Below are 12,694 nucleotides of genomic sequence, written 5' to 3'. Positions count from 1 at the left end.
AAGCTGCACCAATAAAGTGGTTGCACTTTTTAACTGCACACTGCTGCTTCCGGTACTATGCCAATGCTGCCAATTAAAAAAGAGCCTTACTTTGAGTTGGCTTCAGGAAGAGATATTATCTGTCTGACTTATTATTTATTCATGACTTTTTTTGTTGTTTACACAGGGTGTGGGCAAAAACAAAATCGTTGACCATTTTCTGCACCTATTGAATAGACCCAGGGAATACTTACAGCTTCACAGGTAAATAGTGATCAAACAGTGAAATTATAAGTAACTGGATAAACTAATTTTGCTGATAATCCAACAATTATTGACACTTGCCATGGTATAATAGCTCTCTTCCTCCAGCTGGGCATTCTTAACCATCAAGAATTTTTGTGTGATGTAAGACCCCACAACTCAATTTCACCCTTTTTACTCCTGCCCTCAGTTTTCACCCTCTTCTCGTTGCCCTCAGTTTACCTTCTATCCCCTCCTACCTCTGTTTTCCTCTTCCTGACTCCACAGTTTTCCCTCTTTTATACTCTCCCACCATCACACTTAGATTTTCCCGAACCCCCCTAACTCTTTTCCCTCCTGCACCCTCATTTAATATGCATCGCCACTCCTCATTCTTCCCACCAATGTGTATCAGCTCACATTTCCTTGCCTTCGCCCACCCTCTCCTGTCCTGTGAGGACAAACAATGCATGCTGAATGGTACTGTTTTAATGGGGTTACAAGAGGAATTTGTGCATCAGTCTTTGAACATAATAGGAAAGGTTAACAAAACACTTAATAAAATGTATGGAATTCTAGAATTTATAAATAGATTCACGGCATGCAAGAGCCAGGGAGGTACGTAACTTTCCTTGTCCACTTGAAGTTAATCACTATCTTCTTCACTGTTCACTGCACTTTAATTTCAGATAATTGTACATTTTGAAGTTATAACATGTATGTTTAAGTTATCAAAGTATATCCAAACTGTGTGGCATAATACGGAACCTTGGGTAAAGCTATAGTGTACCTCCCTCCAGTTCAAAAAACAATCATTCGCAGAATCTCTCTGTTTCCTTTCCTTGAGTTGAATTTGATTCTGTGATGCTGTTGCCACTTACATCCCGAGGGCTTCAGCTTTGCTAACTAGCTTCACATGTGGCACTTTATCAAGCACCTTGTGACACCACAACAGCTGCTTGTACACAGCCACAATTAGTGATCTTCAACCTACTCGAAATCCAACACTAACGTTCACAGACATCACATAGTCAAATCATCACATCAAAATGCCTGCAGCGAAAGTTGGCAATAGTAATTTTTATTTCAACTTTATCTTTAACAAATGCAAGTGAAATTCAGTCTGAATCCCTGGGTCAGCTTAAAGCTCAATAGTCCAAATCATTGGTCAGTAATATTACAAAGAGTGTTTTCTTGATGTGTGAGAATACAATATGCCAGTTCGTTTCTGGCATTCTGCACCAAGTGTGAGTATCACTGCACATTTTAGTTCTATCATGAGATTGAAAATATTTTTAAAGATCATGGTTGGAAAAGCCTTAATTCTGCAGTGTTTATATGTTTAGATTAGTGCATTTTTAAGCCATGCTATCCATGAAGCAAAGTCTTTGGGCATATGCAAAGTTGAACGAAACATTTCAGTAACATGTGAAAGGGGGGCATTTACAGTGCAACTGTAATTCTAAAAATATTCAAAGTTATTATTGGCATTCACAGTGAAGCTGTTGTTCCTGCTTTTTGACTGGCTCGCCTTTCTCCCAGAGACTGAAGAAGTGCAAGGCTGGCCGAGAGAAAACGACTAAAAAAAGAGTGCACAGTAAATCCCTGTTTTCAGAATGGTGAAGTTAGGGAAAATGCATTTTTGTAGTGCCTTTCATAATCTCAGGTTGTCATAAAACACTTGGCAACCAGGTATAATCATAAGAACCAAGGGATAGGCCATTTATCCCCTCAAGCCTGTTCTGCTATTTAGTGACCATGATTTCATATACGTACCTTTGCCCCATATCCATTAATATCTCCAATTCATGAAAAATCTTAGATTTCAAGTTTACAATTATTAAAATTGTTCCCAACATCAAATGAAGCTTGTGTACTCAAAGAAGCTGTCAGCACTTTCTTCTTATGCGGGAGCCGGGGACCAGCAGACACAGTCTCAGAATAAAGGGGCACCAGTTTAAGATTGAGATGAGGTGAAATTTCACCCCTCTAAGGATTGAGAGTCTTCAGAACTCCTTGTCGCAGAGAATTGTGGGGGCAGAGTCCTTGTGCATTTTTAGTGCTGAGATAGATTGATTTCCTTTCTGATCAAGAATCTAGGATTATGGGGAAAAGACAGGTAAGTGGTTATGAGGAATGTTGAATCAGCCATAATTATATTGAATGGGTCGAGCATAATCGAAGAGTTGAATTGTATTGAGACTTGCTATCTTCATCTCCTCAATGAATGACCGTGTGGTGATGTCTGGCACAAATGAAAATCTTGTTAAGAGTGTCTGCCGAGTTATTAAGAATCCTGTTCTAGTAGATCTGTTTTTGCCTGACTTAAAACGGGTTCTATTTCCAAAAAGGATCATAACCCAACTTATCTAAGTCCAGAGGTTGAAGCGCTGAACGTATTGGGCCTCCAAGTGTGCACAAGGGTACTTCCAGAGTTTTCTTCTAGAAATATCTGTAGTTTCCTGGCAGCTTGATATGCCAACAGTACCCTTTACATCAAGTCATTGATTTTCTGAGAGTTCACCCACTATTATCATATTGGTTTGTCAATTGTTTTTTTCAAAATGTGTTGTTTTATTTCATTTCAGGGACACCACAGTGCAGAGTCTCACCCTCCAACCGTCTGTACAACACGGAATTATCACGTATGAAGATTCTCCTCTGGTCAGTTTTTATGTTTTAATATTTTAATGTTTACATCACAAGCTAACTATACATATTCATACATATACACTTCCTGAACGGGCAAAGATCTGGCACATACAGTATAGTATCTGGGAAAAAAGCAAAAGACAGTATCGCTTACACAGAGAATGACTGCAGAATTCCGAGTTGCAGAGGGATTTAGGTATCCTGGTACATGAGTCACAAAAAGCTGGTACAACACTTAAATAAGAAGGTGAATAAGATGCTATCCATGATGACAAAAGTAATTGGACAGTAAAATAAGCATTTTATGCATCGTTGTACAGGGCATCGATGAAGACTGTATCTCAAATACTGTGTTCAGTTTTGGTTCTCCCGATTTAAGGAAGTATGTAAGTGTATTAGATGTGGTTCAGAGGAGGTTTACTAGATTGTTACCTAGAATGAGCCAGCTGTCCGAGGACAGCTTGGACAGGCTAAGCTTGAGTCTTCTGGAGTTCATAAAAATGAGAGTAACTTGATTGAAATGTCTAAGATCTTTAATTTTCTCGACAAAACGGATGTGGAAAGGATGTTTTTTCTGTGAGTGTGTCTAGAACAAGGGCTACTGTTTTAAACTTGGGCTAGCTTTTCAGGACAGAGATGAGAATATATTTTCCTCTCAACAGGTTGTGCAGCTTTAGAACTGTTTGCCGAGGAAAAGTGTGGAGGTTTCATAGAATCCCTACAGTTTGGAAAGAGTTTATTCAGCCCATCAAGTCTACACTGAATCTCCGAAGGTCATCCTACCCAGATCCCGTCACTCACCCAATCTCTGTAACCCTGCATTTTTACCATGGCTAATCCACCCAACCTGCACATCTCGAGACACGCCAGGCAATTTAGCATGGTCAATCCACCTAACCTGTGAATCTTTGGACTGTGGGAGGAAACTGGAGCACCCAGAGGAAGCCCATGCAGAGAGAATGTGCAAACTCCACACGCAGCCACCCAAGGCTGGAATTGAACCCGGGTCCCTAGAGCTGTGAGGTAACAGTGCTAACCACTGAGCCAATCTGCTGCCTAAGGTGGTGTAATTGATTATATTTAAGACAGAAGTAGACAATTTCTTGTCAAGCAGGACAATCAAGGGTTAGCTAAGGCAATTAGGAATATAGAATTCGGAACAGGCACAGATCAGTAATCATCTTTTCGAACAGTGCATCAGAGTTGAGGGGCCAAGTGGCTTTCTTCTACTTCTATTTCATGTGTTTATGTATCAAGAAATCTATGGGTTTATGTTGCGAGTATATACAATGACTCAAGTTCCACAGCTGTCTAGTGTAGAGAATTTTAGAGATTCATCACCCTGTGTGTGAGGAAATTCATCCTCAATTGAGTTTTAAATGATTTTCCCCTTATTCTGAGTCCTCTGGCCCTGTGCAGTTGAAAGAGTTATTGTTGATGGTTGAATGATTCAAATCTGAGATGTACCAGAGACCAGGACTGGAAGAATGCAGATATCCTGGAGGGTTGACATGCTCGAAAAGGCTGCAGAAATTTGGAGGAATCTGGCTGATCTCCGGACCCGGGTTCAACTTCAGCCTTGGGTGACGAGCACTAGCTCGTGGCTCAGTGAATTGCTGATAAGGATTTCATAGTTATAATTGGCTGTAAGTGCTTACCTCTGAGTTAAAAGGTTCTCGGTTCAAGTCCCACTCCAGGACTTAGAACATCATGGCTGACACTCTACTGCACGGGTACTACCTACTCTGGGTCTCATGTGCCTTGGGCACCCTGTAGTACTGTAACAAAGAAGAGCAAAGGAGTTCTCCCTTGTATTCTGACCCATGTTGGTCCTTGAACAAAAATCCCAAAGACAGATTATCTGCTCATCATCGCAGTGCTGTTCTTGGGAAGTTGCCATGTGCACTTTAGCTGCTACGTTTCCTATGTTGCGCCAGTACTTACAATTCAAAAATACTCCAATAGATGCAAAACACAATGAAATAAATGTTCATAAAAGGTACTTCTTAATTGCAAGCCCTTCTTTGAACTTTTTGGGATCGGAACTGAAGATGTTTTAAGGTTAGGTTGTGAGCTATACTGAAGAATTATCAAAATGAAACTGGCGTTTTGGTCAGTGTTGGAGCACATAACAAAGGCAATACAAGATGTTTACTTTGGACCGCATAAGATTGGAGCTACTGGACATGTATAACATCACATCCAGAATCAGTAATGTTCAATAGCCTGACAAAAATGCCTGATGGAATAGGATTGAAGCCACAGGTGAGATGAAAATGTTTCTCTTGGCCTGCCAAATCCTTGTCTTCACTTGTAAACCACAAGTAATCAGACTTGTCTAATATTTATTTTAATATGAGCATCACTGGCCTGCACCAATTTATTCCAGTCTCAAAAAATCCTTGTTATTTTTAGCTCGAATGAGACTTTACATCCTCGCTGTTTGCGGAGATGTGAAATTAGGTGCCTTCAAACACTTTTTTAATTTGGTTCAGGTGCACAAATGAAACAAATTAAAAGCTATTCCTTGCTGCAAACCCCCACAGTCCAGCCCTTAACAATGAACTAAGATGTTGCTCTTTTCCTTCTTCAGACATAAAACTGCACCCCTACAACCAAGGAATGTGGGTCAACTAAGTACAGTATCAAGTATCATGACATAAAATTTTGGAATAATGGAAAATGAACAGGGTAGTTGGAACAATTAGTTTGTTTTGGTTTGGTTTTTAAAAGCTTGCACCCATGTAGTGTGTTGAATGGTCTTCTTCCATACTTTTTGATTAGCTGACAGAAACTAGGATTTAAAGTGACCAATGCTCTTCCCCAGCCCTTTTCATTATGTAACCACTTATTAGCATCCAAATTGAGTTTTTTTTTAATTGCTCACAGGATGTGGGCATTACTAATTGGGCCAGCAACAGTGAAGGAATGATGATACAGTTCCAAGACAGAACAATGTGCGGCTTGGAGGGGATGTTGAAGGTGGGGTGTTGCTAAGCATCTGCTGCACTTGTCCTTACGGGAAATAAGTGTCAGCATTAATGTTGAAGAGGCTTTGTTGAGTTGCTGCAGTGCATATTCTATTTTGTCCACACTGCTGCTACTCTCCATTGGTTGTGGAGGGACTGAATGTTTAAGGTGTTGGCATGGGTGCCTGTCAAAGTGAGCTGTTTTGACCTGAGGAGCGTCAGACTTGGGTGTGATGGAGGAACCAAATCCATTCCAGGCAAGTGCAGAGTATTCCACTGCACTAACTTCTGCCTTGGTGGATATTGGACAGGCCATGGCAAGACAAAAAGTGAAGTCCCAGCCTCTGACCTGCTCTTGTAACTGCTGTATTGGATAGCTAAAGCAATTTAGTTTCTGGTCAGTGGTGACTGCAGGGTGATTCAGTGATGATAATGCCATTGAATCTCAAAGCGATATGAATAGATTCCGTCTTGATGGAGATGGAGATTGGGCATGCAATATAGAAGGCATGCTTCGCAAACATTTTTATAGCAAGGTCCTTACAGGAAACACCTTCTCATCCTCTCTTTGAGGGCCCTTGACCAAACAGTTTATTTATATGGGTACAGGGGAGGGCTCACACGCATCTATGGTTCCCAGTTCTGCTCTCCCAATAAGTGGAAACATCTACTCTCCATTGGCCCGATTGAACATGTTCCTACACTTAATGAAACATTTATCAGGCCATCTGCAATCTTTTTTCTCCTGGAGAAAAAATACTTTCAACCTGTATGGTCTTTTCTGATAATTTTCACCTTAGATCTGATTTCATTTTTGCAAAATTATCTTTGTGTCTTGTTCAATGTATCTGTTAATGCAGCAAAGTGATTTTCCTTAATGAAACCTTCTCTGTGAATAGAGCTTTATCAAAGAGAAAAATGGCTTGTATCCTCCATTCTCAGGTCAAGGCCGTTAAATTGGGACATATCCTAGTCATTGACGAGGCTGACAAGGCACCAACCAATGTCACCTGTATTTTGAAAACATTAGTGGAAAGTGGTGAAATGATACTCTCTGATGGAAGGCGCATTGTTGTTGGCAAGTATCAGAGCTTTGTTGTAAATGGGTATTTACAAAAACAATGAATTTTGAATAATTGAAAACGTCCACATGTATATGTTTTATTAATTCAGTTTAAACTAAGTTTATGTTCTTCAGTGTAGCCCTTATCTCTAAATCTCGCCCTGGTCTGCGGACTTGTTTGGCAACTTATCCTTTGAGCATTCTGTTTTGTCTTGCTCCTCATCTGGGGTAGTGTGCTACATGTCTTGCACAGAGGAAGATGATTGTGGTTGTTGGTCATCAAACATCTCGGCTCCAGGATATTTTGGCAGGATTTCCCTGGGATAATGTTCTAGGTCCAAGCAAACTTCAATTATTTCATGACATCCCCCAACTCCCACCATAAGGAATCGTCACTGAAGACTGCGTAATGTTCAGCACCGTTCGCAATTTGAAAGTTCCCATGCTGAGTTTTCTCACTGGACCCTCCCCCACCCCAACCATGGCACCCACCCCTGATGGTGAAAACGTGGCTGTAGATTTCCCATACATACGCAGAAAATGCTGTTCTGTTCAGTTCTGAAGAAGAGTCATACTAGGCTTGAAATGTTAACCTCGTTTTTCGCTCTCCGCAGATTCTGCTGTACCTGCTGAGTTTCTCTAGTGATCTTTGTTTGTTTTGGCTTTCCAGAAACTGTGTTTTTTTAATCTTCATCCAATTTTCTCACGTTTTCAAATTGCTTCACCATCCCTAAAATTTCCTATTCTACAGCCCCTTTTGATCACCATGCTGCACAAATTCTGGTCAGTTGGGCATCTGCAGCTTTAATTCCATCACCATTAGTGACTATGTCTTCAGCTGTTTGAAAGTAACATCTCCATGCCTCGATCTAAACCCCTCCACCTCACTTCATCACTTTACTTCTTTAAAATGCTCTGTAGATACAAGAGTCTTTGCTGAAGCATAAACAGTTGACCTGTGATGAAAGATAGCCTGTTTCTGTTTCTCTACTCTAGAGTTTCTATATGTACGGGTGAGACTGGCTTAAGAGTCCCACCCCAGGCTGACATTCCTGGAAGATATTGTGCCACTGGTGTAAGCTCCATGATTTTCCTTTATTCACAGACTGCCCCCAGCCACATTTTCAACTCTATAATTCGTGACCCGGGGAATAGCAATAGTGTAGGAATGAGTGGGGAGCTGGCTACTTCCTTGATTTACCCAGGTTAAAACCACAACAGAAAGACCAGATCTTTCTTACTGTGCAGTTTCACTTAATAATGTCCATTTAAAGACAACAGTAAATTAGATCCTGTGTGACTGGTAGAAGTTCTACTCATTGTGCAATACACTGTACTGAGTAATGTGACAGATTACATGCTGATATTTCAGATCCCACCAGTGCAGAGGGAAGACCTGACGTGATAGTTGTTCATCCAGATTTCCGAATGATTGTGCTGGCGAACAGGCCAGGCTTTCCCTTTTTGGGTAATGATTTCTTTGGTGCTCTGGGTAAGTTCTTTCATTATGAGTGACTCAGCCATTTTCGTGTAGAATTGTTTTCGTATTTGTGATCACACTGAAACAGCTAGATTTTTTATGTTTTAACAAGGTACAAAATTCACGTATAAACATCAGTTCTTGAATAGCTTTTTGAGTCCATTTGTTTAACTTGCAAGGCAGAAACCTGTTTCATGATAGCTTGAAGTGGTCCCCTTTACAAATGCCATCAGAGTGCAAAGTGTGAAATTTCTTTTTGATGGTACTTTCACAGTATTAATCAATTCCATTTGGAAAGGTACTGCTGATTTTGCCTTTTTTGGTGATGCATTCCAGATAATCATAACTTGCTGCTCGAATATATTTCACGTCATCACTCCAGTGATTCTTTTGTCAATTATGTTTGATCTTGCTATCGATCCTCCCTCCAGTAAAAGCGGTATATTTATTTCTTCTCCATCAAAACCTTTCATAATTCTGAACTGGCCTGTTAAATCATCACTTTAAATGTTTCTTTTATAAGTAGGTCAATTCCAACTGCCTTGATATCTTACCCAACGGAATTCCATCATCTCTGGAATCACTCTGGTAAATCTCCTATGTGCCCATTCTATGGAGTTGGCATCTAATACTGATCCTTGAGGACACTAGTGTATATGTCCATCCAGTCTGATAAACAACCACACAATACTGCTCTCTGCTTTCTGTCATTAGCAACTTCTGTATTCAAACAATGATTGCCTCTTCACTCTCATTGTTTCAGTTCGACTAACAAATCAGTGTGGAATTATATTAAATGCCTATTCACAGTCAATGCAGACATACTAGTCTTACAACCTTTAAAATATTTGATTTGCTTGTCATTTTTAATTGATATATTTTGCATGTGACAATCTATTTATCACAGATCATACTTCCCTGTTCTAACTGTCTGGCTAGGCTTGCCAGGTTTATTCTGCTCCAATTTTTTTTAGCATTTACAAGACTTCAGTCCTCAACCAGCATTCCTTTATCTGAGTACGGTTAAAATATTATGGCTAGAGCATCTACTGTTTTCACTCTCTTCTTGGTATCTTAGGAATCATCAGGCAGTTTTTAGTTTCTTTCCCAGCAGGCTAATTTCAGGACAGAGGAATGGCATAGGGCAGCACAGCGGCTCAGTGGTTAGCACTGCTGCTTCATAGCACCAGGCACCTGGGTTCATTTCCGCCATCCTTTCTCTTTGTGTCTGCGTGGGTTTCCTCCGGGTGCTCCAGTCTCCTCCCATTGTCCAAAGATGTGCAAGCTAGGTGGCTTGGCTGTGCTAAATTGCCCGTCATGTTCATGCAAGTAATGCAAGCAATAGGGATAGTTTGGAGGAGGGTGGTATTTCTGGATGGGATGCTGTTCAGAGAGTCGGTGTGCTTCCGCTGGACCGAATGGCCAGCTTTCACACTAAGAACCAAAAGAACTGTGGATGCTCTAAATCAGGAACAAAACCAACGTTTCTGGAAAAACTCAGCATGTCTGGCAGCATCTGTGGAGGAGAAAAGAGAGTTAACGTTTCGCGTCCAGTGACCCTTCCTCAGAACAGTTCTTTGGTTTTGCTTCTGCTTTCACACTTGGCATTCTATGATTCATATTCAGATCAGGTCACATAAAGAGTAATGAGAGCTGCAAAAAGAAACAACTAAAGCATGGCTAAGGTTAATGCGTCTCCCTGAAAGATAGACACAATTATACTGTAATTTAAATAAGGTGCTAACAGACTTGCTAAAAATGTAAGTAATTTGTAAAGCCATCTCTTATATGCCACACTGAGTACCTTGGTTCCAGGGGTGAGAGAGAAGAAGTTGGGTAAACTAGTATATCTTGTGTTTTGAAGAATGGGAAATGATCTTGTTGAAACCACAAGTTTCTCAGCGGGTTTGGCAGCACATCACTGAAAGGCTGTTTACCAGGTTAGAGAGTCTAGTATTAAGGGAAATCATCTCAGACAATTGGAGTGGACCAATTAAGACTGAAATGAGAAATTGAACATTGTGAATCTTTGGAATTCTTTATTTCAGGGAGTTAGTTGTTGCATAAGTTCAAGATAGTGATCAATAGTTCTGTACTCTGAGAGAATGAAGGGGTGTAAGGATCTGATAGGAGAGTGAACTTAAGACTGAAGCTGAGCCATGATCTAATTATGTGTTGCATTGGGCACCTAGGGGTGCATGGCCTACTCTTCTGATTTCTATGAATGCACTTCTTTGCTGTAAAATAGTGCAACAAATTTGAGCTCCTGATATGCCTCTGTTAGCTCCTGCTGGAAATTTGAATATTCAGTCATTAGATGATGAATCAAATGAGCTCAACTGTGATGTCCTCTAACAGAATAGTCACGATCTAGGTAACTGGATAAAGGGTAGCTTCTGCTCCAGGACATGTTAGGTTTTAGCCAAGAATTCAGTCAGTTTTTTCAGGAGATGAGGGAGAAAAATAAAGAATGAATGAAAAGAAAATAGAAAATAAGATTCAAGAAATAGTACAGCAGATGCTGGAACTCAAAAATAAATGCATAAAATGCTGGAAGAACTCGGCAAATCTGGTATCATCTGTGCAGAGAGAGAAACAGAGTTAATATTTCCAATCCTTCATTCAAACTGGAAAAAGTTAGAAGTGGAATACATTTTCAGCAAGGGTTGGGTAGCACAATGACAAAAGGAAGGACTGTGATTGAATGAGTTAGTCCTCCAGGGTCAAAGGGAATGGTGATAGGACAAGAACAGAAATAGATAAATGAAAGATAAATCAAGAGCAAGTGCTGCTGACTGTAAGAGGAACATAAAAGTATATGTACTATAAAATTCTATGATTTTATATGCAAAGAAAGGAAACAAAATGAGCACCTCTACATTGGGGAGACCAAACACAGACAGTGTGATCACTTTGCAGAACAGCTCCATCCTGTCAGAGACCTAAAACATTAACTCTGTTTTCCTCCCCGCACTGCTGCAACCTGACCTGTTGAACTTTTTAAGTGTTTTCTGTTGTTATCAGAGAAGACAACATAATATTTTGCTTATTATATTAGTCTTCAGAGTACAGGAAAAGGATGAAGTACCCTTTCATGATATGAGGAAAACTAATAATATCTAAGAGTTTGAAGCTTATGTATTTAACAGAACTAAATAAAAGTGGTAATGGAGCAGCAATGACGCTGTAGATTCACAACTACGCAGGATCTGATGGTCTCTGCTCCAGGGTCTTAAAAGAAAAGCAGAGGATATCATGCATATTCCAAATCTGTGTTGGTTCATGAATTGTACATACAGGAGCAGGACAAAGCTACTGATCCCTCGGGCCTACTGCATAATTTGATATGATTATGAATGATGCGAATTTGGCCTCCACTTTCCTTTCTGACCCCATATCTTTTGACTTCCATATCAGTCAATGATCTGTCTGAATCAGTACCGAAAGAACTGCAGATGCTGTAAATCAGGAACAAAAACTAAGTTGCTCGAAAAGCTCAGCAGGTCTGGCGGCAACTGTGAAGGAGAAAACAGAGGGAACGTTTCGGGTCCAGTGACTGAAACGTTCTGAGGAAGGGTCACCTGACCCAAAACGTTAACTCTGTTTTCTCCTTCACAGATGCTGCCAGACCTGCTGAGCTTTTCCAGCATCTGTCTAAATCAGTCTGAAATACATTGTGATTCTGCCTTGAATACTGCCTGGGGGTTAGAATTCCACAGCCTAATATCTCAGAGAGAAAAAAAATTCATCTCCATCTTCATGGCAGACCTTTATTTTCAACCTATTCCCTCCATTATAGTCTCTCCCATAAGAGCAGATATCTTTTCAGCATCTTGGCTGCCAAGTCCCCCAAGTTTCAGTAAGACCACTGAATTGTTTTGGTGCAGGAGGAAGTCATTCAGCCCATCATGTCTGCACCAGCAATTTTAGCTTGGTGTCAGGCTCAGGTTCCCCACAACCATGCATGCTGTTTCTAATTAAATAATCGTCTCATGCCATCTTGAATGCTTCAACTGAACCTACCTTGGCTGCACTTCAATATGTGCATTCCATGCCCTAATGACCTGCCATGTGAAAAATGGGAAACATTATAAAACTAGCCCTTCTGGTTCTTGTTCCACGTACAAGTGGGAACAGTGTCACCCTATCCAATCTGGACAGACCCCTCTATTGAATCTCCTTAGGACCATTTCCTTTCCAAGGAAAACAATCCCAACTTCACTAATCATTCCTCATATTTAAAGTGACTCGTTTCTGCAATTTTCTAATGCATTCACATCTTTCCTATATTGTGGTACCCAGAACTGT

At 40.5% G+C, this 12,694-nt stretch overlaps 1 protein-coding gene across 2 annotated transcripts in view; it reads left to right on the top strand.

Moving 5' to 3' along the window:
• vwa8 (von Willebrand factor A domain containing 8) overlaps positions 1 to 12,694 on the top strand; it is a 354,489-nt gene that overhangs the window by 178,791 nt on the left and 163,004 nt on the right. For both annotated transcript variants that reach the window (XM_059650499.1, XM_059650498.1), the window contains 4 exons: positions 167 to 243; positions 2,811 to 2,886; positions 6,786 to 6,921; positions 8,279 to 8,398. In XM_059650499.1, coding sequence (XP_059506482.1) covers positions 167 to 243; positions 2,811 to 2,886; positions 6,786 to 6,921; positions 8,279 to 8,398 — 409 coding nt within the window. The remainder of the gene's footprint in view (positions 1 to 166; positions 244 to 2,810; positions 2,887 to 6,785; positions 6,922 to 8,278; positions 8,399 to 12,694) is intronic.

Source organism: Stegostoma tigrinum, chromosome 12, assembly GCF_030684315.1.
Source record: "Stegostoma tigrinum isolate sSteTig4 chromosome 12, sSteTig4.hap1, whole genome shotgun sequence".
Classification (NCBI taxonomy): Eukaryota; Metazoa; Chordata; class Chondrichthyes; order Orectolobiformes; family Stegostomatidae; genus Stegostoma; species Stegostoma tigrinum.
This window is presented reverse-complemented; position numbering and strand designations above follow the sequence as displayed.